This window comes from Aptenodytes patagonicus, chromosome 9, assembly GCF_965638725.1.
Source record: "Aptenodytes patagonicus chromosome 9, bAptPat1.pri.cur, whole genome shotgun sequence".
NCBI classification, from domain to species: Eukaryota; Metazoa; Chordata; class Aves; order Sphenisciformes; family Spheniscidae; genus Aptenodytes; species Aptenodytes patagonicus.
This window is the reverse complement of record NC_134957.1, coordinates 18,576,336-18,603,704: the sequence shown is the minus strand read 5'-3', so window position 1 is coordinate 18,603,704 and position 27,369 is coordinate 18,576,336. Positions and strand designations below refer to the sequence as shown.

Genomic DNA, 27,369 nt, shown 5'->3' with positions numbered 1-27,369 from the left:
AGATATGATCCCTTTTGGATGCCAATAAATAACAAAAATTAAACAATCTCAGTACTAGAGGTTTCTTTAGGATTATGAAAAATGAGGGAATGGCGTAAGCTGCATTTCAGTATCATGAACTGATTAAAGAAAATTAAATTAAAGCAGTTAAGTAGGAATGAGTGTATTTTTAAAGAACCAATTTGTGTTTTATCAAAAGAATTCCGAAGCACAAATTGACAATTTTGACAAATGCTTCGAAGAACGAACAAGCCCATGACGTTCATCAGGCTATTTAAAAAAAAAAAAAAAAAAAGGTAGATGTAGGTTGAAAAGCAGCAAAACACTATTGTGAATCAAAGCATCTCAAAAAACTCAGTAGACTTTTTATGGGCAGGAAATTAAAAGTTAGTAGTATTGGTACCCTGAAATCCCATGCTAGGACAAGTGTTTGTATAAACTGCCAGGAAAAGAGAGAGGAGTAAATTTTAAAGAGGCAATTATTTAGTTATCCCGAGATTAGAGAAGATGGGGAGTTACTGGCTCCAACAAGCTACAGGAATCGGCACCGCACCATCCAAAGGGAAAAAAAAGCCAAACAAACAAACAACAGCAATCACTAACTTCTTACATATTGTCTTTGGTTGTTTAATATCAAGAAATACTTTTTACAGAATATGTGAAGACTATTCCTTTGAATTTCATTCTGCGTCAATATCTTCTCTGTGGCCTCTCTGGTAAACTAGAGGACAGGCTTTAGTTTCTCTGAATTGTTTGTTGTTTTCTACATTTTTATCACATACCTTTTCAGAAGTCAAATTTCTTTCATTTACAGGCTTTTGTACCAAAATGGTATAACTAGAACAGACTTTACATTGTATAGTGAAGGTATTTTCCTTGTGTTATAACCTTAGAACATACTAAAACCATTTTCCACAAGATACTACTGAACTTACAGCAGGATTTAGGAGACAGGAATGAACATTTGTAATAATAGTAATAAAAAAAACCCCATCCAAAGTTACAGTAGCAAGGATTAAAAGTATGATCTCTAAGATTTTAAAATGACTCCTTTAAAAAGCCTTGTAACAGAAAGGAGTTTTCAACACACGGCGAGAGCCGCTCAGTAGTTGAGGAGAGGGGAGTGGGAGGCAAAGAGATGTTTAGGCTTTTTCCCCCCGATTTCCTTGCTGTCTTGCCAATTAAGCTTAGAATGTTTATCAGATGTATGATAAATGTAAGAAATGGAGAGTAGCGTACACTTTTAGTGGTATTTCGATTGGACTATATACAGTATCTCCAATGCCTGCATCAAAAGCATTCTGAATAATGTCAGATAATAGTTAATAGGAAAAAGAAACCAACAGAAAGGCTATCGATACACCTTTAAAAAACATAACACAAAAATAATTAACCATTGATTTCTTGGCATGTAAAAGTTCTATACAAATTTTAAAAATTTTATTTGCAGGTACTAAACCTCTTGAAAAGCTTACTCTGTATTTACACTAATTCTTTTAACAAGTTTATCTCAAATTAAAGCATATTTAACACAATCATGATTGCATTAACTTTTCTACTTTAAATTATTACCCAATTAGTGCTTTATTCACATTTTAAAAACTTGTACAATTTATTACAAATATAAAACAGTGCAGTTTTTCATACATTATCCCAACTCTGAGACAAACACTTAAAAGACATGGAAAAAGATTTTGATTTCTATAAACATAACATTTGCATTACTCATACCCCTTTCTTCACTGTCCTCCCCTAACCCCGATTTAAAAAGATCAAACATACAACATACTGTAGGTTTATTTTTATTCAAAAAGTTACTGTCTCAAGACATAAATACAAATCAGAAAACAGTACAATTAGGACAATAGAATGTGGAGGACAACAGGTTAAGGTAAATATATAAAACATTTTTAGCTGGTTGAAAACAAAGCTGTAAGAACTGCTTTCACAAAGAAACACTCCTTCAAGAGTAAGAAAAATCAACTTAAGTTTAAAATCATATATACAGTCCTCTCAGCAGTTCTATTAAATGCAGTGGTGTGAAAAACAATATAGGCAGTACTTTTAGACATGAGAGTATTTATTTATGTAAAATGAGTTAGGCAGATCTAGTTTTGAGTTTGTTGTTACCCCATGACTTAGTAAAATAATTATATTTTATCATGATCCTTTAGATAATCTATGGTTTTTGGCTACCACAGCCGAATGTTTAATTTCTGAAGTCTAAAAACAGGAAGCCTTTTTGTATTCACCCATTTGGGGAGATTCTTGTATTGCAAGCATATTAAGGCATGGAATGATTAAAATAATATACCTCAAGAACTGAGAGACAACTGACAAAAAATATACATATGTAATATAAGTTAATATTTCCTTTAAAATGATGTCTAGCTGCCTAAGCCTTGCAAAATGAGTCGATGTCAAAATGGCATAGATCCCACTTTCTGTTTTAGACCGAATTTATTTGTGAATGGACACAAAATGAAGTTTAAAGCTTAGCTTTCAAAGAATATTATGGGTTGTTTATGAATTTCTATTATCCAATCTAATTTACATACAGAGGAAATGTACTGTAACCTGTTAGAAGTATCTTTAACCTGAAGACTGCTTGCAAAGACAGATAGATAAAACAATATAAAATACAAATTTAAAAATCATTTTTAAAGCATGAATTCTCATGCTCTTCTATTTTTAAACATTGTTAAACTTTCAATATATTTCTGAAACCTCATAATTTTAAGTTGGAATTTAAAAGTAAGAAAAAACTAAACAAACTGCGCAATTATAAAATCAGCACCAATTTATATATATATATAATTTTATTTAAAATTTAGATCCCTATTCCCACACTCTAATAAGCTGTATAATTTTTGTTTAGAATTTTTCTGCAAACATACTACAATAAGCTTCTTTTATTTGGAGACAAAATACAGTGGCACTACTGGAAGGAATTTCACAACATTACATTTTTCTTAAAGGACAAGCAAACTTTCAGGGTTGGTAATGGGCAAGCATGACTGAGATCTGTTACTTTCTGGTAGTTCATAGTCTATGGACCCTTCTGAGAAGGCTAGCATGAAGCTTTTGGAATAAAAGTGTGTTTTAGATTAAAGAGCTGTTAAAATTCTGCTTTATGTATTTTTTTTTCCGTGATTAATTAATACAAACCTTCTGTTGCTGAAGTTTGCATTTAATTTAAAATACTGACACTCTTCTGGTTCTATCACTGTAAGAAAACCAATCCATCTATTATTTCAGTTCATGGATGTAAACAGCAATCCAGCAGAGCTCATGATTATTTAGTATAGCCAGCAAATGTATAGAGAGGGGCTCAAATCTGTACCAAACACCTCTCAGACTGTTAGATTAAAACTCTGAGGGAATAGTTCTTATGATCCGGAAATAAACTGATAGCACATAAATAAAATATTGTTTGGTTTTTTTTTTTTCCCCAACAAAAAGTGTAGCTTATCCTCAAATTGTTTACTTGTCCTTTACATTTCTTTTTTTTTCAGGCAAACAAAACTGCCCCTTCAATGCACTTGATCTTGAAAGCATGTCATTCTCCTTAGAGAAAAATCTGTTCAGAATTTCACTGTATCTACCACAATTTTGTATTGAAAAACTTCCTCTTCCACTTAGAAAATGACTTCACCACTGATTTATTTGCTGCTCTGGTATTAAAACATTGACACCCCAAGAACCTAAAAAAAAAGTTAGAAATGGTGTCAATTTGTAGTCTACTACACATTTAACAAAAACAAAGCAATTAGTATATGATTTAAGATTAAGACACTTCAAGATATGTTAAGGCATTATAAGTTTATTTTTCTTCCAAACCAGATTCACCACACTTTGATTTATGTAATAATATGAAAAGGGCACCTCAGCATTAGAAAATATCTTTCCCACACTTGACATTAACTAGATCCAGTAGGAATGTGATAAAGACTGTGCTTTAATTATTTTAGGTAATAACTGCAAAATAATTTTTAGTCAGTTGCCTAACTGAGACTTCTTTGACAATGGCATTCTATAGGCCTTAACTTGAAATCAAGTGTGTAGTTTCCAGCAACTAAGCCTGGGACAAAACACTATATGCTTGCTGCTGCTGCGTCTGTGTTCATAAAAACAACAGGTCATCTCGCAGCAGCCAGCCAGGACACCAACTTAGTATTTCCTATTAAATATCTCAACTCTGTCAGGAAGACAGCGAAAAAAATCAAACAATAATCAAGTAAAATCAAAATACTGTCCTTCAGGAGACTGTGTGATTAAGTGAAGAAAAAGCTTTCCTGAAACGAAGAATCAGTTTCCACTTCCCATGTGGGAGCAAGCCATATATAGCTTTCTATGCCAATGGAAGTAGGTATCACCACTGATATGCCAAAACCTCAGAAGATCCAGATCTTTTGACTGTCCTAGCTTTTATAGGACTTTATAAAATAAGAAAGAGCCATGAGAGTGTTAATTTTCCTGAACCTTAACACTGCTGTTCACATTTATCTGTTTACAAACCAATTTTTACTGTTCTTGGTATTAAATTCACTTTAGATGCATCATACAATATAGCACGCTAAGACACAACTGCCTCTGGTGCCAGCAATAACTGGACACATCAAAAAATGAGAAGACAGACTAAAATTTTGATCATAAACCATGTGCATCTGAATAAATTAAACAGCTTTATTATGTCTAGGTCTATTAAAAACAAGTGCAACAACTCCAATCATAATGGACCTCTGAAATAAATATATGAATAAAGTAAATTAACTTTATTCAGAGAAGGTTTTTTGCATTTATGAAATTGGGTTTTTTACATTTAAAATACTGACAGAGAAATTCAGCTCTGATTTAATAGGGGTTGTCTCCTAAACTATTAGCAGAGCTTTCCCCACTTAGGCAGTTAAATTCGTTTAGGTGGGGTTTATGCTAAAGAGCAGCTGGGTTCTGCGATGCAGCTGTTTTCTCCAGTCCTGCTTCCAGGATCACCACCCTTGCCGCGTCCTGCCCGGGAGGAAGGTTTGCTAGATGGTGCCCCCTTGACCGTACCAACTCATTTCAGTGCACCACTGCTCCCTCCTTGCAGAGGAGCAGCATCCAGCTTGTTGTGCTGGCACACTGAGGCAGGCCACCGCTACGCTCTCGGAACAGGCTCCAAAAGCTTGTGGAGCAATGCGACTGTAACCGGCTGCCATCATGTGGTGATACTCCCACAATGCAGCTAAGGAGTGCCCAGCAAATCCTGGGCTCACAGGGGATGATGAATGAGAAATAAAGTAATAGGAAAGAAACCTAGCTAACTGTAAACCTATTAAAACTATTCTTAATTAGTTTTAGAAACTGAAAAGCTGAAAGGTTTCTGAAATCAATGAAATGCACCTGTAGAAGACCAAATTTTCAGCATTGTCAGAATAAAAAAGGACTGGTATTTCACAGATCGATCAAAAATCGAGAAGGGGAGAGGAAGAACTATTTTAAAACAGAACGTCAGAAAACAGGTGATATACTTTCTTGATGTTACTTCAAGAACAGAACACACAACAGCTAGATGCACAACCTAATCTGATTCATTACTACTAAAGCAAAGGCCTACTGGTACAAAATATATGGATTTCCATTTAAAACAGTATTTCAGACTTCTTTCTCCCATAACAAGAACAGGTTCACGCTGCAACGATACTGTAAAAAAATACATAACCGTCTTCCAAATTCCACCAAGCTGTCCAAGATTCCCAGGAAGCCTTGTTGCACTGTCCTCTGCTGGCTTGCTGCAGCTTGTTATTTCCAGTGTAATTTTGTACCAGCTACACAAGGTCAAAAATGGCTGCATACATTACAAGTGGTTCAAGACAGAAGGAATCCCTCATGCAGATTTTTAAAAGAGAATAGAGACTGCAGATTTATCAAGTCGGAAAAAAGGGCAACTGCAAGCAGAAACTACAGACTTCGGATGTTTTGGACCTAAAACTTTATATGGAAAGAAAAAATACCTCTCATCTCTATAAACAGGTATCTGTATTATCTCTATTTTCTCCATTATCTTACTTATGCACAAAAGTAAATAAGCCAATTTAAAAAAAAACAAAACCAAACCAAAAAAAAACCAAAACCCACAATGCAAACCATCCAATGCTGACAACTGGTAATGACAGAGTCACTCAACTAAGCTCATCACAACAGAAAACTTGCCTTAAATATTGTGTATGCACAATTTTTTTTTTTAAAAAAGCTTTTTGCTACCAACCTCTGCAAGGGTCTTTTCCATACCAGATGTGTTTTCTTCTCAGATTCAAAGGCTTTTGATTTTTACATAGCTACATATAAAGTATTAAGAACAAAAATCCTATGAACTTGCAAAGAACATTGACTACCTTAGAATTTTTGAAGCTGAATTACAGCATAAAGTATTTCACTGCCTGTACCAGTCTGCCAAAATAAGCTAATGAAGACAACCTAAAGATTGCATTCTTTCCATTTAAAATTTGGAGTAAGAGAGTATTGTAACCTTAAGACTGATTTTACATTATTTTCCTCTTAGTAAGTTAACCTACCGATTCATCCATGATTGAAGCGGGGTCAAAGAAATCTGGTTTTAGTTCCATTCTTTCTCTCCTGTTCTTTGATGGTGGCTTTAGAAAGCAAGCAAATAAATGTGTTAACTGTAATTTCAGAAAAAAAGAGTTTTTAAACTATAATAAATGAAGCTGAACTCTCAAAGGGGTAGGAATTTACAGGGGATAAATGTTCATCTCTCACATTATTATTACAGGAAGTGTTCTTGCTTTTTGTATGGCAGTTTGAACAGATGACACTTGTATACAGATAGTGGCATAGCCGTTTAAGAATGCAGAGATCAGTAAGAATGATTTTTCTGTTTCACCAAAAGGAAAATTTGATTCAAATATCCTACTTTAAAAGGAGAAATACAAATCCAAAATCCACTAAAAAGAAAGTAAATTTCTTACTAGGTCTATGTCCATGGTGTCAAAATCCATGCCTTCATTGAGATCTTCAATCCGCCCTTCTGATGACATCATCACATCTTCAACAATTGGCTCTTCATCATCTTCCATTAGACTTGTGCCACGTCGACTGAAATGAAAAGAAAAAAGCATACTGTTTAGCACAAAATCAAGTTAAGTTTTATGTGAATATTTAGAAAGCTAGCGTTCAGTAAGGAACTGCCAACGAATGATAATTCCATTACATAGAAAAGAAATTAAGGAATTAAATAAATGCATAACTACTATTAAAGACAGCTGTTATTTAACCAGCCAGAAGATACTAAAAGAGTGAGAGAGAACGACTAACAAAGATCAACTTATGGAACTTTGTGGTACATCTCTAAATGGGTATTCTGAGAGGCTGCAGGAATTGATAAGCAGCTCAAACCCACACCTAATTCAGACATTTCCGTGCAAGTATTTATGCTCAAGTGAGAAAGAATGTAAGTTTTGCCACCTAAAGAAAAATTGTTCCTGCCTTATGACAAGGCAAGGAAGAACATCTTTGCGATAAAGTGGATGCATAAATCCATTTTCAGACAGACATTTTCACACAGTCCTTCATCCTCTTTCCTCACAACTTCTACATGCAACATCAGACCTTACGGGAAAAGTGAGGAGTCATTCTAATTATACTAATTGGTGTCACTATATTTAAAAAAAAAAAACACCCACCACCTAAACTATATTGCATGAAGTACTGGTATTAAAGAATTAAAAACAAGTTGGGGAAAGATGTAAAGCTCCTCAATATGTATGTCCATGGTTTTAGTTTACAACTTGTACTTTTCTTCTGTAGAACCACACAGTCTTCACTAAAGCAGAGAACTTCTAAAACTAGTCTTCCCCTCCTCAGCTAAACCACCTCTGGAACATAATTTCATTAGCGTGCATGTCAAAATGACCACGTGATGAATCACAATGAAGTAAATGACACTACAGTAAGAATGTATGACCTTCTGAAGGACAACATTCATTTAAGAAACACTAGACTGTCTTCATCTTCATTCACAATATTGAGGACTTCACAAGGTTTTTGTGTGTTTGGGTTGGGAAGTTCTACAAAACTGGTACTACAGGATTCCTCTCAACTTTGGTGTCAGTTTAGGTCAGACAAAATCTGTATCGATCACAGAAATGCCGAAGACAGCAGTTTCTTTAAAAGGAATACTTCTTTTAAAATAAAAAAGCAGCTGAACTCTAAACGTACAACTCAGAAGTCAAAGGAGAAAGAAATAGTAGAATTAAACTGAGCAGAAACTTTCTGCTTCACACATTGAACTCCTATTTTAAAACTAATTTTTAATGTTCTAAAAATGATTCTGCAGTTAGGAATACATAAAGATGATGTTTCACATGTTGTATCGATTATATATATATCTGCCACAGATAGCATTCAGTTCAACAGCTAGTTCCCTTTATTACAAAGTTCACTACTATTTAATTTTTCTGGAATTTAAGTTCAAAAATAAGCAAGAAACCAAACAGATCTATTCTGCTAAAGGCATCACCATGCACTTTTACCACTGCTTTTCTAAGGCAACTTAAAATTTTAAGACATAGGAAAACATTACTCAAGAACTAGAACATGTGCCCCTTTTAGAAGATACAGGAGTAACACTGCATTTAATAACCACCACCCCCAAACCACTGAAGGAACGTTTCACTCTCACTCACATAGCGTGTTGCAAGTTGGTTCTCAGCTTGACGTAGTTCATCGCTGCCCTCTCCTGTTGTTGTCGCGCGGCTTCTTCCTGTTGCCTTTGAGCCAACATCCACGTTACTTGCGTGCTTAAAAAGACCATTATTCTATTTTAAACATGAACTGGTTCTGTGTATGAACACTAACACAAAGCAGACCTACTCATCTACGTACTTGTAATCGAGTGGAGCTTGGTGGTGTTCAGGCTGCATAGGATAGACACCCATATAACTTTCTTCAGGTCGCAATCTCTTGGGCTCCCTCATTATTGTAGAAGTAAGCTGAGGTGTCTGCATCATGACTGGTGTGTGCATTGTCTGCTCCCTGTTCAGCCACATACTGTCACTACTGCTGCTTTCTTCAGCTGGAAGGAAACATAGGACATCAGTAAATTTTTTCAAACTAGTCTAAAATCGAATGTTTAAACATGACTTAAATGCATGTACTTTCTGCTTACTGAGAATCAATGTCTTTACTTTTTGCCACGAAGTCTTACGTGTGCCCCAAAAGGCCTGGATCTATAACCACTGGCTAGAGTATTCAAAATACTTTTGTATTCTGTGACTTAACGCAGCGTAGTGCCTTTATTTCCTTTTGTGAATCAGTGTTATGTTATTCAGACTCTTCAAATGAACAGTTTTCCCACTAAGACATATACATGCACAGAAGTTATCCTGTTTTAAAAAAATACATTAAAGCATACAAATTCACTCAAGCTAACAAACAGGGATTGACACATGTAGTTTACAGGAATATCTACTCTAGTAAATTTTAAGATGAAAAAAGTTCTACCTTCAGGTACTTTCCGTTTCCCTGTTGCTGGCTTTGTCTTCTTATTTCTTACTGTAGATCCTCGACTACTAATTCCACTAATCACTGACATAGTATCATCATCCCCACCAGCTAATAAAGAGTTTCTGTAGGACATGAGAGGAAGCCACACATCTTCTCTTCGTAGAGACATCTGAAAGGTCATAAACTTCTCCAAGTAAACATACCTTTAAATGGAAAAAATAATTACAAAGATGCAAAATACCTGTAACAAGATGTTAACATACCAAGATAAGTAAGTACTGAAATTAACACCCAATGCTCCTCATCTAGTTAACAAAAAGGCCTGACAACAGCAAATCCAGAATATGATTTCTGTTCATCCACTATAAAATGAGAATAACAAGGATAAATACAATTTACCCTTTGTGATTATACTTGACTGCATTAGTGTAAAATTATCTTGATGTGCCGAAGATTCCACTTTAGGTGAATGCAATGCACATAAATATGTATTTATTCAGATGTCTTTTACGGTTATCATTACAAATATTAAGAATATTAAGAAAATACTTACACTGTTCTTTTATCTTGTCTGAGAAGTTTGGAGGAGAACTCACTCAGAATATCAAGAAATGCCAAATTTAATGGTGGGTGGCTCTCACCTTGCGGATTAGGCTCCTTAAAAGCAAATTCTATGCCATCCCTAAGAAAAAGTTTAAAATTAAGTCACATAAAGCACAAACAAAAGAAAAAGTTCTAAGCACTGGGAGCTATCAAAACTGAACACCTTTCCTCTACCTCAAGAAAGCAATAATTCAATGCTTCCATATTCTGGCAAAAAAGTGAACACTATTCATAGTTTGAATCTGAACGCACTCTTTCTGTCATGATGCTTCTACCTTGCATTTCGAGCTTTCTGCACGAGGCCAACATGACCACCACTGACAATGAAGTGGATCAGTTCTTACTGTTACAGCTAAGACATTAAAAATACTTTTTCATGACAGCACCAACACTGCTATCATTTACAGGCTTATACAACGATGCTGAAGAACATCAACATTATTTAACATTTGGATTTAATTCAGGGACAAAACTGCAGTCATCTCCTAATTTATAAATGGGCTGTATCATCTCTAGTGCTGATGCATTTTGTATTAACAAACTGATTTTGAAAGACTGAAAAGGTATTTTAATGTTAGTAAAGAAGTGTTTACAAAAAGGGAAGTAACACAAAGCACACAATTACTTGTGTAACATCGCAATAGCTTCTCTTGTTTTCAACTGATCCAGTCCAAACGTTAAAGCAAAACGTCGAGCAAGTTCCTTTATGCCACTGAATGTCGGTGATGATCTGTCAAAATTATAACCATTTTCTTGAATCATTTCATTGAAAAGCTGTATGAAATGAAAAGGGAGATTTCCATTTATTAAAAGATTATGCCAAACTTTGGACCAATCAACACAGAGCTAAGTTTCAGTAAAAAAGTGTTTTACAGTTTGTTTGGTTTTTTCTTAATTCGACAACCCCAAAAGACAAACATGGAGGTTTAGGAAAGCCAAGTCAAGGCTACTCTTGAAGAGTCTGCAGTTCAGAGTTAATCCTTGAAATGCACACTGTCCAAGCACATGTCAAACTGTAAGTACGTTGGATGACAGATTTCAGCACTTCCCTAAATGAGGTGTTCTAGAGTTGAGAATACTAAAAATTAATAGGATTCCCTGATACGTACACTAACAGAGAAGAAATAAATGGGGTAAATTCTCACCTGGCCTTTACTATTACAGTTTGTTAAACTACTACTTTCTAATCATTTTTTTTTTAATCTTTTCAAAATACAAGTACAATGAAGAAATTCTAAAGTGGAAACATGTCTTCAGGGAAGCTGCCAAAGACACCAGAAACTTTGCCACTGAGGATCAGACTTTTAACTATTCATCAATAGTTGGCAAAGCTGAACACTCTGAACTTTAACATCTTTTTCTTCTGTGATCAATCCTTTTCTCATCCTACTGAATTTGACCGTAATTCTCTTCAACAGCCAATTTTTCTGTTATTTTCTAATTTTGTCTAACACACTCACCCTTCACTCTCTCATATAACACAGAATAAACCAAAACCAGACTTACTAGGGCTATGAACATTAACTTGTCATTTATAGATACGTTTTGGCCCATAGTTGCATACTTTTATGTTGGTGTAGCTCACTACAACTTAGTTATCTCCTTTATCCACTATCACTTCTAGTGTTTCTTCTCTGGTTAGGTTTTTTTTTGTTTGTTTTTTTTTTTAAGAAGTTTTCCTGGAAGAAATGCTAGTTACATGTTTAACTTCACACATGGGGGTTTTTTTGTTTGTTTGTTTTATAATACTTGGGTCCCCTTGTGTTACTATTCTTATTGCCATATTAGGATTGTGTAACTGCCTCCCTGTTATGTGCGTAATTGTACTTACTGCATTCACTTCCTCCGTCTGCCCTTTAAAATATAAGGGGCTGGTTATTCATGAGACAGAAAAGACTAATAAGGATAGCATTTACCCAATATCACAAAAATTTGTGAACTCTGGTGAAAAGTCAGCAAAAAACGTAGGAGTATTTAGTTGCATATTTTATGTTGCAGTTCCACCAGCTACTTAAAGGAAAGTATCAAAAGGAAAGGCCTCATCCTCCCTTGTATTGACAATATTCATACAGATGAACCAGCTTAGGGGCTTCATTAAGGACTTTTTCCAGTTAGTTCTCAACCAGGATCAGTATCTAGATCTATATCCACTATGTTGCCCTATGACCTCTAGTCAAAAAACAAAAAGGTGTGGGGAGAGAGGGAACAAACTGGAGTACATTTTTCCTTTCAACAGTAGCAGAGATCTATGTTGGATTACAGTGATTTGCAGAGACATGGCTTTATTGTTCTGATCCTGTAAATAAGATCCATGCAGACGGTTCATGTGAGCAGATGAATCCGACTCTGACCTCGACTGAATTCATCAGGTCTCCACACAAACAAGCTCATTTACTGAAGAGAGCATTAAATAATGTTTTAATTTCAAAGATGGGTGAAGCCCCTACCAAACATTAAGAAATACCAAATTACTAAAACTTCCTATTACTTCTCAGAATAGTTTAAAAAAAAAAAAAGGGCAAAACAAAAACCAAACTACAACAACAACAAAACCTAAAACAAAACAAAAACACAAACCCCCACCACGCAGGCAGGAAGCGTTCTCCCTTGTTTATCTGTTCATGAATAAGTAAACTAGCAGTTTCACAACACGTTTCTATTGTTTTAGAGTTAAGAAGGTATCACAGAGTTACATTCATTTCGTGTTTATCAGCCTCTCACATACACTTTTTGTAGCACAGTATTTGGTAAGTACAGGAAGACTTCTAGCAGTTTTTCAGACAGTTGCAGAAAATATGTTCTAATTTAGACCTATTTATCCCTACCTTCCATAAGAATTTCTTCATTAATACCTCACATTAGCTATTACAACAACAGGACGTGATCTATAACAACAGGACGTGATCTACAGTATGGAATTTCATGCATCAAAATATTGTAAATCATTCTTACCTGCTGCAAGCTAAGAATAAGCGTTTTAGCACACTGGATTTTGTCTATCTGTCTTGTTTTACTCATCGTTTCTTTAATAATATCACCATAGTCATTGTAATACTAGGAAAAATAAAAAAAAAGTTTAACTTTCGATTTTAGTTGAAAACATTACAACTAATTCTTCAGAAAACAACATCTAGGATTTGCTATTTAAAAAAAAAACTGAACACTTTCAAAAGGAAAAAACCTAACATGTTCATGATTACATCATCAAAATGATACCCTAAAACACCTCCAAAAATGATAAAAAACCCTCAAATCAGAAAGAGTATATCCACTTCTTTTCATTCTTGTCGTTAGTACACTTTAGAGGCAGAATGACCTATTTATCTTCAAGGCCATGACACATTTGTTAATGACACGCGTTCACCCCTTCAGGGTACAAGATTAGAATCTAATCTTTTTAGTAACTCCTGTAACTCTGGTGGGGAGTTTTTAGTAACTCCTGTAACTCTGGTGGGGAGTTTTCTATTTTCTCTGCTGAAAGGAAGGACTTATGGATAGCATCATAGCCATTATTTTTCCAATGAAGACAGCTGCCCGTTCAGTTCTTTAAGTATTTCAGGTTCAATAAAGACCCAATTAGTTATTTAGAGATTCAAAATATATGTAGGGCACTCAGACAAAAGCAGGCTGCCCAAATTTTAAATTTTTTAAGGTAATCACCAAGGAGCAAAGCTTTATCATGTTCCCCAAATGAGAACTCATATTATTGTGCAGCTGTGAATCTCAGGAGCCAAGAAGGGGGTTTTATATTTAAATAAAATAGAAACAGATATAAAGATCGCTTTGCGGGAGGGGGAGGGAGGGAGCAGGCAGGCAGTGGGTAAAACTCAAAAAACTTTTTTTTTTTTCTCTTCTACAAAGTTTAAGCTGAAATTATTTGATAAGGCTAGACATCGTGGAGTTGATCTTTTTGAGAAGATTCTCAAAAGGCCTGCTAAACTAATAACTGAAAAATATAGCATCGATCAGGGTAAGAAAATAAATCTATTTAAAACAACGTACAAATAATTATCAGGTTTCCTTCCTCCCTCCCCACTACCCACACACTGGAACTGTGAAACTTATCTCAGTCATTGTTTCCCTTCTTACGGAAAAAGAACTTTTAAAGGCCTACGAACTACCAACTCTGGAGTTCTGAATTCTTCACATTTTGAATCAGTTATCTTGTAAGGTAAAAAATAATTTAAAAAATCCACAGCTACTGTATTCTAGTAGTTTTATGAAGTATCACTACTAGGCTTCATATATTGAAGATTTACCTTCATATATTGCTTGAAAATGTCTGCAGCTGTATTCATTTCCACCACAGTATATACAATGAGTTTACAGAAAGCTGCAAGTAGATTTCTTCTTTTGTGCAATGCTTCAATTTTGCTAGCTTCATCATCCTGCTGTCCATCTAGAAAGAGTTCAGAACATGAAAACTGTCGGGTTTAAATACTTCATATTTAAGCATTTACATATAAAGTGATGTGGGCTAATGGTCAGGATTCAGAAAATCAAATCTCAATTCTGATGGCAGTGCACTTCATTGCCCACTGACAAGTCTCTTTTCCTGATACAGAGACATACATATATTCGTGCCTATTAAACCAAACCTTTACCACGATTATCCTACATGTCCCCAAAACATAAAATGCTTTAATCAGCTGCTGACATTTAAAAGATAAACCTACCTCTGTGACCATGCACACCTCTCAATGCCAGAAAAAAAGAAAAGAAAAACACACACACAAAAAAGCACAGGCAAACAAATATATTAGTTAGAAGGCAAATAATATAAAGGAAACATAAGCTTTGTACAAACCTGCACTATTATTATCATCATCCTGATCAATGAAGACATGATCTAAAATAAAACTGAGTAGTTCAGATTGCAATGAAGAATCAGGAGTGTAAACAAGTGGCTCCAACATGTCACGTCCTCCTGTCATAATCTGATGACTGAAGATCATCAACACATCACACAGAATTGTGAAAGCCTATTAAAAAGAAACCTTAGTAAATACTTCCTTGGAAACTGGATTTTATTTAGAATAATGTATTTCTACTTAATAAAATACTTAGAGCCCAGAGGTGTACGCAGGCCACTTAAGTCCTAAACAACTACACAGGCCAACTGGTAGTCAAAGTGTGCACAGTTTCTTGCAAGAGGTTGCTATATGAAGACTGGGTCTCCAAATAAAAATATTGCACAGATGAAGCCAACTAAATATCAAAACATTGTGAGATTACAACATGAGGAGCCTGAAACTCCCAAATTCTGCCTGATGGATACTACATTAGGTCACTAGAGAACTTTGTGGATGCTAACCATAGTACAGTCTCCTTCTTTCTTTCTTTTTTTTTTTTTAAATTGTTTCAATCACATTTGTAAAACATCTAACAGCTGCAGGTCATTCAATCCCTTTAAATCCTAAAGTATGTTTTGCTTCCAAAAAAGCAACCACCTCTTCCTTTCGCTGGCTAACTTGTGCATCTGACATCAGATTTAAATGTCTGTACTCCACCTCCCTGGAAAGTTCAAATGTATCAGTACCTAGACTGACATTCTTCAAACTGACAGACCAAGGTAACACACTTGCTTAGTGCTGCACCTCATCTCTTCGACTCTAATCTGTTAAGTACTTCCATTGTAACAAACAGCTCTGTTCTCTAACTCGTCAAAGCAAATATTACTAATTTCCTGGTCACAAAACCACATATGCTCCTCTGAAGTCCCTTGTGCCTTTTCATGAGATTAGAGAAGGAAAGCAGAACCACGGCTATTGTACTCTATGTGACTGAGGCAGTTCTAGTTTCTAGATCATTCACCTGAGTAAAAGGCTATATAAGTCTCAGAAAGAGACCCACTCACAGCTTCAGTAATTTTTGTTACTTGCACTTTCACACCCTACACCTTGTGATTTTGACACTAGATAGCTCTCCGACATAGAACATGCCTACTGAGTTCCAGGAACGTTCTTGTTATAACAAGAGTTTCAAAAGCTGCAGTTGTGTGACTTGGTGGACCAGATTTTAAACTTCAAGCTCAACCAGGTTATTATTACCTTTAGCTATCAGTAACCTGTGCTCTTCACTAGAACATGGAACTCCTGTGAGTGTCCTGGCTAGAGAACTATTTGACCACAGACTGGAAGACACTTGGCCCCTACAGTTTAGCCTTTTCCATTGACCCTGTTACCCTCAGAACTCAAAGTATTTCCCAAGATGACGTCTCAATTCTTTTTGAAACAGAAGAAAAATAAAAAAACACCCCAAAAACCTTCATGCCTGCATTTTTCTTCAAAAAAGCCAGGACTTCTGTCTCCTGCCTGAAGTGTCAGGCACTACTTGCATGGACTAAATACCTACATATTTTACGTCTGAAATAGCCAAGAACTTAGTTCCAGCTAAAACTCTCCCCCACAAAGGACAACTGTATGAGGGACTGACTACAAAACTGGTAAAATGAAAACTGCTCACATCTTTTCCGAGCAGTACATCATTGTTGAGGCTTCCAAGCATTTGCTAGAATGGTCTCCAAATATCTCTAAACAATACTGTTAACAATTGACCAGTGTGTGATTGTACCTAAGGGTGACCACAAAAAAGAAATACCACTTCCCAACAATAAAATCCCCTAGGTTACAGTGCGTACATGTGCATGTATAAACACACACACACGCTCATGTTAAGTACCCGTTCTTTTTCTCCTGATTCAGAGATCCCCAAAATCCTGGGACTCTGAAGAACTGAGGAATATATTCTGCATGCAGCATCATGGTAAAGGGGAACAGACAGAGAAGTTGCCCCTCTATGTCCTCACAGGTTTACAGCAAGAGGAGGAAAGTTGTTTTCACAGCTCCTGAGTGGATGGGCACATATATGTCACAGTACAAATGTGGGAACGTAAAAGCATTCAAAGATAGAATTAAAAAAAAAAAAAAAAATCTCTCTTTTAAATAGCTGTCCCTAGCTCTTCCAGCTCTGAGTCTATGAATCCACAATCAGCTCCACTGGAGATGTCATGACCACATGGTAAGCAAGAGCTTTGAAAGGGAATTCTCCAACCTAACTTACAAACCAGAATGCTTCTACAGTGCGCCTGCCCAGTCACTGTTTAAATAAACAAACAAAACCCCCCTTTGAATAAGAGTTTATGCTGCCTAAAATTACTAGAAAGAATCAAGTTTAAATTGATTCTGAAATCCTACCTAAATTACCTAAAGGAGGGCAAGCATACAAGTACAGTATGTATTCACACTCAAAGGGCATTCAGCCTAAACATCCAAGACATACTACATTCCCACATAAGCACTAAAAGTATTAGCAAGAGGAACTTTTCAACTGCTTTAAAAGTATAATATTAGAATACTACAAGGACAAACAACAGTCACTAACCTGTTCCTTAACAGCAGTGTTTACATTGGTCAGGTAGTGTTGACAGATTTGACAGAATACTCTCATCTGCTTCTTTAGACGTAGAAGATCCTCCTTCAAAGAGAAGGATTTCATGTAACAGTTTTGCTTTTTCAATTTTATAGTCACATTTAGTGCATGCATTTTCACAGAGCTATCCACCACAGACCTCGTACGTAGTTGTAACATTCAAGTCCACTGCATTATTTAAAAATCACTATTACAAATAAAAATAGCAATTAGCAACTTCCTCAATTTTGTCATCCTGTGTACCACAAAAAGAAATGGACGTTGGGATGAAAATAGTGAAGTTATTTATTAAAAAAAGAGTAACAAAAAAACCCCAAAACCAAACCTAAAAAAACCCCACCCCCACCAAAAAAACCAACTCAGACCATAAAGCATTTTCTCTTTAAAATATCTGTATTTTCAACCTAGACCATAGATTTTAGGTAGCTGTTTATAGCTAAAACAGACATGGCTACATGGTATTATTTTATTTTTTTAACTCACTGCTTGGGGATAAAATAAAATGTGAGATGATAGTTAGGGTTTTCTTCCCCTCTTCCATTAAAAAAAAAAAAGTAGCTTTAAGTGTTGCAATAACTTCCAGAAAAGTAGATTATTGAGCAAATAAAGTATCAAATTGGTACAGATACCATCCACATGTGTGGCACAGTTGGTGTTACTCAATCACGTGAAGATTCTAGCCCATGTAGAACTGGGGAAGTCATATTACAGAAGACCAACTGTGTAACCAGCATCAGTCCAGACGAAGAAGAAATACCACTGAGATAATTTCAAAAACTATCCATGCAATCTAAACCAAAACAAGTCTCTCCCTTCAAGAAAGCAGGTAACACACTGGACCAACGCATCATTTAATCTCAGCAGGAATCACAAAAGCAACAGCTGCTTCTTGACTATGAGTTTAAGTATAATATGATTTTAGAACACCTTCACTACATAAAACCTTTTCTCTCAATATTTAAAATTCAGATTACTATACTGATGTTAAGAGAATTGCACATGGGAATATTTTCTTTCCTTTATACAGAATTATTTGTTTAAATTTTAATAAAATGTGAACTATTTATATAGTCTTTTATTTTAGCAGCCTATATTATGAAGCTAATTCCCATACTTAATCAACCTGTTCACAAACAGCATGCACGCAGTTAGCAGCTAATTTTGTCACAGAACAAAAAAAACAAAAAAACTCAACCAAACAAAAAAAATCTTTAGGCACAGTACATTTCTGTCACTTCTGGTTCTGTGCTTCAACTCCTTCGCTGTTATGTTCCATTGGCATTGACCAGAAATCAATGGAACTTCTGTACGTACCTGGTATATTTGGCAGCAGTCAACCAGTTAAATATAATAAAATAGTTGTGGTTCAAAAGTTAAACCTACGAAAGCTTTAATTTACCAAATTTTATTATGCAGGAGTAGAAAATAATCTCAATAAAGGACCACTTTTCAAATAAGTTCTTTTCATTCCTGCTGAAAGTATTACAGACTACATTTTACTGCAAAATAGCTAAGTTAATCTTCATTTCTAACCTAACTTTTCAGTATTTAGCTCCGCTTCTGCCGTCAGGCTTGTGATAAAGCTTTAATCACTATTACAAAAAACTCAGACTGCCTGTTTATCCTTTAAAGAATAAGCTAACAAAACCTCCAAATCCTTCACGAAAGTGGTTCTCAACAATCTATGTATCCACTTCATAGCTGGTATTTTTGGTTTTGGTAATGTTAGAAGCCGTTAAAACCTCAATGGTAAACTAGCAGTGTTGAAGAAGTTCACATTTATTTAACACACCTTCAGATCGTAATTATTGAATCAGTAAGGCTGCAATTATTCATTGGACTAATGAAGTCTTAACGTGATGGGGGGGGAGAAGAAAAGACACCATGATCTCACAAAGCTGTTCTGTTATAAAAAACGTTAGTACAAGTTACATAGCATGCTTCTCCACTCCTGTATCTACCAGGAGCTCACACTACCACACCCTAAAATAAAGAAAAAAGAAAAAATGTATACATCCTCACATTAAAATGTTTATTGTAATAATAATTTTAATTAATTACAAATTACAATTTATTGATTATAAATTATTAATGTCATGAGTTCTGTTTTCTCCCTAGTAAATTGTGACAGACGCATACAACTTTTTTCTTAAATTAATTATAAATATGGCAATCAAAGTGTTTAAAGAAACTGAAGAACTTATTTATTTCATCTCTGACATAAATAAAGGATGTGTTATCAGTAACTCCAATAAAAAAGTGCAACTCCAGTGTAAATTTCCAGTGAAAGAGCACAAAATGTACCCTTCTTACAGGACTGTAGAAGGCTTCCAGAAAAAGTATGTTTGATTATAACTTTTTTTTTTAGTTAAAGAATTCATCAAGATGTTTCAGCACTTACAAACTCCATTCTAAACTATCTAGCCTTTCAAAAACCATCTTTTACTAGGCAGTTCGCACAGCAAACCACCTAATCACCCTCTTTAACCAATGCTGTCCAGTGGATACAAGAAACCTTAATCCTTCCTCCAACATTTTTCAAGAAGTGAAATTAGAAAGATGACATTTGCCAGAGCTTTGCCCTTCAAGATTACTATACACAGAACCAGAACACAGGCCCTCTTATTATTTCCTGAGAAAGTCTGAAATTTAACTTAATCTTTTCATGTCTTTATTCAACAATGCATTTAAAAGACTGATGAAGAGCAAAGTATGATTGTAACATACAGAGCAGTAAGAATACTACGGTAGCGTGCAAATTCTTATATCTCACTGACTTGGCACCGATACTTCACAGTTTGCAAACAAATTCAAACCCACTACTTGAGAGTAGTAAGACTGACTATACTGTGTTTTATAATTGGTATTCTACCCCTCCTTAGCATTGTTACTGTGCCAGACTAATAGATACTGCATTAATTTACTACAAATACTTTACAATTCTGTCAAATTAAAAATAATATTGACATTTAAATAATAAAAACATAACAATTTAGAGAAACACTAGGTTTAAAAGTCAAGCATTCCACTACTAAAACTATGAATTCAGAAGAACTTATTAGAAAAGTAATATTTAGGCAGGTATCGGTATTAAAAAAAAAATATATATTCTTAGTCTTAATTAATTCCATCACAGTTCCCACTTGATGACACTGCAGGTATATACAAATGTTTATTTACTAATACAACTGGAACAAGGCATACCTTTGTGGAACTGCTTTCAGTAATTTTTGCTAGCTGCCAAAGGATTACATAATGAGTACACTGCAGTGCATGAATAACAATCTGAAATCAAAAGGAAAAAATGCATTAGATGACAAAAGCCAATAAAAGACAGCAACAAAAGCTATTTATTGTTGTACCTAAAGCACACACTGTAACTACAGACCTGTTCTGGCATGTCTCCATTTTCAATGCCAGTTTTCAATAACTTGTAGTTGCAGCCAAACAAGTCCCATCTTGATAGGTCGTGAGCACTGGAAGCATTAGAAATGAAGCAAAGATGTAATTTAACTAACACCATTTCTGCAATTTGACATTAACAACTACTGAAAGCTTAACTGGTCTAAAACAAACAAACAAACCCAGAAATACACCCCCCAAACCCAACAAAAAACACTCCCAACAACAACAAAAAAAAAGCAAAAAAACCCCCAGATTTCAGTGTGTCACGTTCTGCACAACACTCAATCATTCACACTAAACAAAAAACCTCCAAGTTGCATTAAAAAGTTAATATCAAATTAAAAACAAAACAAAAACCCCACACACCGCAAACCCTGACAGATGTTTGCAGAAGCCTACTTACTTGTGAAAAGCTGTGATTCTCTTCAGTGTTGACAAGACTTGATATGCATCATCTTCATCAGGTTCCTCCCCCTATTTAATAATCATATAGTAAGGTATCCTAAGCAATGTATGCTAAGCAAACTAGGGAACTTAACAAGATTTAAAAAACCAAAACCACCGAACCCTAAAACACCCCCCAAACCCAACCAACAACAACGAGAGAGCGCACGCTGCATCGAAATTATTTATAAATGACACATTTGGTTTTAGAAGAGTTAAAGAGTTTGAGAGAGAAGGTAGCATTCATGTTTAGAAATAGTCACCAGCACAAGGAGAAATGGGGGGGGGGGGGGGGGGGGATATCTAGGATAGCAGAATACAATGTATTATGTAGGTGCTTCAATTTTCTCTGAAGAATCCAGCAGAGGCCACTGTCAGACAATAGATACTGGACTAGATGGGGCCACAGGTCAGTACCTCAATCTTACTTTAATCACAGAAAAAAGTCTTTGAGAGAGGTAAGGGAAGTAGTTTGTCCTAATTTTCCCACAAGTTCTTACAAACTTGCCTTTGGAGAAAGAAAAGGAGTAAAAAGGAAAGGGTCCAAAAGTATCTATTTAAGTACATAGGATAAACTATCAGAGATACTGCAAGTTCAATGCATTTTACTGTTCTGTAGTTGCACAACCTTATCAAAGCACTATGGATTTCAATGCTTTCACCGGGGTATTTGCCATTTTCCTCCAAGCCAACCATCTGACATTTCATTTCTTTGCTTTACCTCTCATTCTTTCTTTTTCTTACAAAGGAGGAAATAAATGGATTACTAGGCACATTTCTTACATAGTCCACATGTGTCTAGGGTTTCTACAGTGGAGTCCTAGTTCAGGCCAATAAGCAAGAAGAACAGGAGCAAAGCTTGATAAAGTATGGATCTGAGAAGCGTGGAGAATGAAGTAGTCAAAAAGACACTTCCCATGCTCCTTATCACAGATGAGGAGGAGGAGAAACAAGTTTTGTCTGAATGTCAGAGGTCCCACATAGTGAAGTTAAATACTGTATCAGAAAATTCTCACTCTTCAGATTAGCACAGTGTGGGAACAAAGTCATTTTTAAGCTATTAACTGCATCTGCTTGCATTCAGGAAGGGAGGGGGAGTGTTTTCTAGAGATTTTGATATTTAACAACAGCAACATGCAATCACAGGCAAGACTAGCAACACCAGTACATCTGAGGAGAATCCTAGTGGAATTACAATGCTACATCTCTCAAAAACATGAGCTTCAAAACCTAAAGGTGAAAAGTTTATGTGATTTCATAGTTTATCTGAAACTTACCTCAAATTCCCAAAAGACACTTGTCAAAAGGAGATTAAAATTAAAGACTCGCTGTCCTAATACAAAAGAACAGTCTGAGTTCACATAATCACAGCAATGATACTGTTGTATTATTGTGCTTGACTTAACAGTTTTGAAAATCAGAGGGAAGTTCCCATCCCTAACTCATTGACTTGCATAGGAAGGCAGAAAAACATACTGGAAATATTTACAGGGGCAGGAAAAGTTGATCTTGCACATTAAAATACCTCTTGCAGGAAGTCTTCAAGAAGTCGATTAAACTTGTCTGCCAATTCATCTATTAACTGACTTCTTGCAATGTCAACCCTGTTAAAGATTGTGAATTCTTCATTACAGAGAGCGTGGTATGTTTTTGAACAGGCTTCCAAAACATCTATATCTGTGTGCTTCTCCACAATATCCCGGATTTGTCTCAGTAAGGCATCCAAATGCTACAAGAAAGATGAAGCGTGGGGAAAAAAAATATGTATTCGTATATATACACACACACAAGTATTTTAATAAACCTTAAGGAATTTTAAAAGATAAATTCAATTTATTACTTTTGTAACTGTGATTCAGAACACAAAACACTTCTAGAAAGCTGTGGAGCTTCTGAGTAAATTAAAAATCTGTTTAGCAAAAATTAAGTAGGAGATTGTCAAAGGCTAAAGATTCAATGCATTTTAAAAAGCCATTAAAAATTTGCAATTGTTGGTATGGTTTTATCTAACACTTGAATTTGCAATGACAACCGAACAACACAGAAGCATTTATCTCCCACTCACACAAACATTTATACATGGTCTTAAAAGCTGTGTAATTGAAGATTTAGTTGCATAACACTCAAGTGTCAGCACTGAAACCAACTTCAGTTGTTGCTCACTGCTGCTCTATCAGTGCTAGCTATGCTGCCAACTAAACGTTTTATTTCTTTTTTGAACCTAATGATTTCCAGCTACTTGCTTCACAGTACAGCAAAACAGTGCATCTGAGAAGGAGAAAATAAATATGAGAACAGCTTACACCAACTTCATCACCATAGCAGATAAAATGAGAGCAGTAACTACATAATTTGTGATCAGGTAGTTTTCCTCTTTTTCATGCAATGAAGATGGTGGTTTATTAGTTTCAGTGATCGGAAAGAGAAAACTTATCAAGCTGTTTCTACAATCTTTATCTGTCAGGCAGCATACCTCAAGCATGACCATAACCCAACAATAAATGCTCTCGCATGAAGTTCAGGTAACTGGCAAGATTCTCTGTTAAAACTCACTAGACAGGCCTTAGAAAACTCAAACTTTCAGTATCTCTAAGAACAGCAGCCAGTCACAGCTCTGAAGTCCAAGTCTCATTCTCAATAAGGGTTATGATAAATAAAGTCTCACTTATACAAAAAAACGCACCTACAATGGTGACTGAAATTCCAGTGACTAAGTCTAAATTCTGGGTTTTCTCCTTTTGTGTTAAATGTTATTGAATGTTACCTTACCTTTTCTAATCGCCCTGTTGTATAAATTTCCAAATCAAAGTACTGTGGCAACTGCAATAAGTTGGTGACTTTTTCTGCATCTACAGAATACTGTAAAATTGACATGGAAAAAAGTTCAAATGCAAAAGTCTTGGACAACACAATTCGTTATAGAACAATCAAATATTAATAAAGACCAGTAAGAAAAAATGAAGACTTGTGCAAGCCATACAGTTAATTACAGAAACTATAGTTGTTAACATTTCAATGACAGTCCATCAGCAAGAAATGGAATTAAACCTACCTTTGCTAGCAACTGAGGAAGTGCCACTGCAAAAAGTTCAGTAATTTTTGTCCTGTCATCCAGCTGGGTTTTCTTTTCCTTTGCTGTCAGCACCTAAAATATTGGTATTGTGAGGATTTTACAACTAAAAGTTCTGGTGCAAAGTTTCATTATCATTAATGAAATGACTATTAGGTACACAGACATTCTAATATCGCTGTAAAATATCAATGTAAAAAAAAAAAGCCAATAAAAAACCCAATGTTCAGCACTCGAAAAAATGCAATTCAAAGTTATGCCTAATACTATTGAGATTATCTTGAAAACAGAAGTTACAATCTAGAACAAAAGGTTTACCTTCCCTGCAACAAAATACCATCATCAGAATGCTTTTCTTGACAATGAAAGAACAGCAAACTTCTCAGCTTACTTAGGATTTTTAATGATATTTACTCAGTTCACATGTCAATCTGATCTTCATACAAGTTTTCAATCTGTACCTAAATGGGTTTCTTACCAAAAGCTGCACCAGTCTTGAAAGCAGTTCCCTTCCCTGCTTAATGTCCCAGTAAAAGAAGGCTGCCTAAACTCTATATAATCAGAGAAAAGACTGTCCTCCTCCCAAAGAGACTATGAAGTATATTCCCTTCCCTCATTTTGCTCTTTCAAATTGAAAATAGTTTTCGCTTTCCCAAACATTGATTTTTGTTCTCCTTTCCAACCAATACTTCTTTCAAAATCAGTTTTGTATTACCTTTAATAGTAAAAACAAATGCAGTAGTCCAAACAGTATTAAGCACGTGCCAAAGTCCAGAAAAAGTGAACTAGCCAGGGTAGTCAGATACTGGAGGCTGTGGAGACCAAAGCTGAACTTCTGAATTCAGTCCCTTCAGCAGCAACAGCCTACCACCTTTTCCTTATTCCCACACTGTCCCCACACAGCCACTCCCACATCTCTAGACGAGTAGCTTTTTGCTTCCTACCCTTTTCCCTGTTCCTCTTCCCACAGGAGGATGACATTCAGCTGCTTGCCGAATTGTACAAAGCATTATTTCAATCAGTGCGCTCTCCTGTCTATCCGTTAAAGCTGAAATTTAAGAAACAGATGTTAATACACAGCTTGATTTTTCATTTTCCACAAGTATTAGTATCTAAGGATCAAAATATGTTTGTGTTTTTTTTTTAAAAGAAAAAAAGAAAGGCATTTAGGCCAATAGCTCATTTCCAGGGATGGGTGTGACATGGGATAGAGAAGATAAGCACTTTATAAAATAACACAAGAAAATATTTAAAATTGAGGGAGTATCACTGGATGAGTCACAGGACAGGATGAAACAAATACCAAGCTTTATAATCATTTTAGTTCCTTTTCATTTTTTTAGAGGTCCATTTACTAGGACCTATGAATTACAGAATTATGCCAGGGGGCTTGTTTGGTTTTACTGTCATTAAAGAAATTACGGTATTTTCCATAGGGTAGTTTTAACGCTCCATAAATGAACCAGTTTCACAAGCAACTTAGTTTCTCTAAAGCCAGAAGTACAGCCTGAACCTGTGGAACAATAGGGCAACTGGACACTGCATGCTTATTCCCTCTCTTCTCCCTCTTTTCTTCCCACCGTTGTTCTTCTGTGTCTCACTTCCGTACCAGAAGTGATCTCTTTCTACTCTTCCTCACATTTTATAATTAGTATTAGTGATTTATTATAGTCATGTAAAAATAGAGAATATATGTGGACTCATAAATGTAAGCATCTTATTTCCTTATAAATCAAGACTAACAGAAACTGCATAGCAACATAAAGATCTACGAAAATTTCTTACGTTCTTCTCCATTGAGAGGCTCCTCCAACAGAAGACTGTTCATACATTCCCAGTCCTTCAAGAGGTCTGTTGCACAGTCCCACATGCTGTCCACAAGATAAGCAGCATGTTCATGCAACTAAAATGAGAACAGAATAAGTATTTTTCTTTATCAGCAATAAAGTTCATTACAGAACTTGCTATAATACAGGGTATTTTTCTCGCTTGGCTCCTGTCTGTGGCAAAAAAAAAAAAAAAAAAAGAGAAAATTTTGCGAGCTCTCTGGTTCAACAGAAGCCTCTCTTCCCCAATTAACTTAAAAAGATTAATCCAGACCAACTGCTGCAAAGAGTAGTGCTACAAGATCTGCCAAAACTTGAAGGGGGGGTGGGGGGTGGGTTGTGGGGGTTTTTTGTTTGTTTGGGGTATTTTTCCCCTCCCCCCTTATAAATCTCCTAAATCACAATTTCTTTCCACCTATGTATTAGCATAAAGAATGACAGACGAATATTTGTCAGAGTAGACAGTACTCAACACTGTGTTCTGGACAGATCCTTCAAATAAACACAACCACACCAGTCTTTCGACCCCCAGGTTGCTCAAATAATAGGAAAACCAGGACAGATTCATGGTTATTAACCAATGAGTGCGGAAAAGAAAAACAACAAATTAAATAATAATTAAAACAAAACACACCAAACCCCCCCCCCCAAAAAAAACCGAACAAAAAACCCCACAAAACACACACCACAAAAACAAGGATATCCCTGAAACTCAACTTACTTCACTTTCCAAAAAGAAAAACACTAATGTCTTCACAAGATTAGCATTCGGACTTTGTCTTCCCCTCCTTTTAAGTATTCCATCGTCTTCAGGATCTCTGCGGCTGAAAAGCCTAAAAGAAAAATTATTTCAGGACAAGTTTCTTCTTCATTGCCTTTGCCACAGCCAATTCATATCAAGATATTGGTTTTTTTACAGACACACACTTAATACCTTGCTGCTTGGCTCCACATGTTATTTTGAAAGAAAATAAATGTATCATTTGAACAATTTCATATATGCTGAGTTGGTATTTCACTGTTTCCAGTGGAATGTATAATTATAACAAAATACTTTACAAACATCAGTGATAATTGCAGGTGCTT

The 27,369-nt window shown here is 35.5% G+C and overlaps 1 protein-coding gene across 6 annotated transcripts in view; it reads right to left on the bottom strand.

Moving 5' to 3' along the window:
- Window positions 1–1,789: 1,789 nt before the first annotated feature.
- The window catches only part of STAG2 (STAG2 cohesin complex component), an 81,684-nt gene continuing 56,104 nt past the window's right edge, over window positions 1,790–27,369 (bottom strand). For 4 of the 6 annotated variants that reach the window (XM_076347333.1, XM_076347335.1, XM_076347336.1 and 1 more), the window contains exons 14-34: window positions 27,005–27,116; window positions 26,243–26,360; window positions 25,402–25,505; window positions 24,440–24,532; window positions 24,157–24,246; window positions 22,913–23,116; window positions 21,347–21,417; window positions 20,927–21,014; window positions 20,743–20,823; window positions 17,491–17,583; window positions 14,915–15,089; window positions 14,367–14,506; window positions 13,060–13,161; window positions 10,733–10,881; window positions 10,058–10,186; window positions 9,502–9,707; window positions 8,884–9,073; window positions 8,685–8,798; window positions 6,969–7,095; window positions 6,555–6,632; window positions 1,790–3,704 (exon numbers count right to left, since the gene is read on the bottom strand). In XM_076347333.1, coding sequence (XP_076203448.1) covers window positions 3,681–3,704; window positions 6,555–6,632; window positions 6,969–7,095; window positions 8,685–8,798; window positions 8,884–9,073; window positions 9,502–9,707; window positions 10,058–10,186; window positions 10,733–10,881; window positions 13,060–13,161; window positions 14,367–14,506; window positions 14,915–15,089; window positions 17,491–17,583; window positions 20,743–20,823; window positions 20,927–21,014; window positions 21,347–21,417; window positions 22,913–23,116; window positions 24,157–24,246; window positions 24,440–24,532; window positions 25,402–25,505; window positions 26,243–26,360; window positions 27,005–27,116 — 2,488 coding nt within the window. In that variant the 3' untranslated portion in view covers window positions 1,790–3,680. Of the gene's footprint in view, window positions 3,705–5,713; window positions 5,971–6,554; window positions 6,633–6,968; window positions 7,096–8,684; window positions 8,799–8,883; window positions 9,074–9,501; window positions 9,708–10,057; window positions 10,187–10,732; window positions 10,882–13,059; window positions 13,162–14,366; window positions 14,507–14,914; window positions 15,090–17,490; window positions 17,584–20,742; window positions 20,824–20,926; window positions 21,015–21,346; window positions 21,418–22,912; window positions 23,117–24,156; window positions 24,247–24,439; window positions 24,533–25,401; window positions 25,506–26,242; window positions 26,361–27,004; window positions 27,117–27,369 lie in introns of those variants that run through there. The other 2 variants (XM_076347338.1, XM_076347337.1) reach the window with 2 other exon arrangements.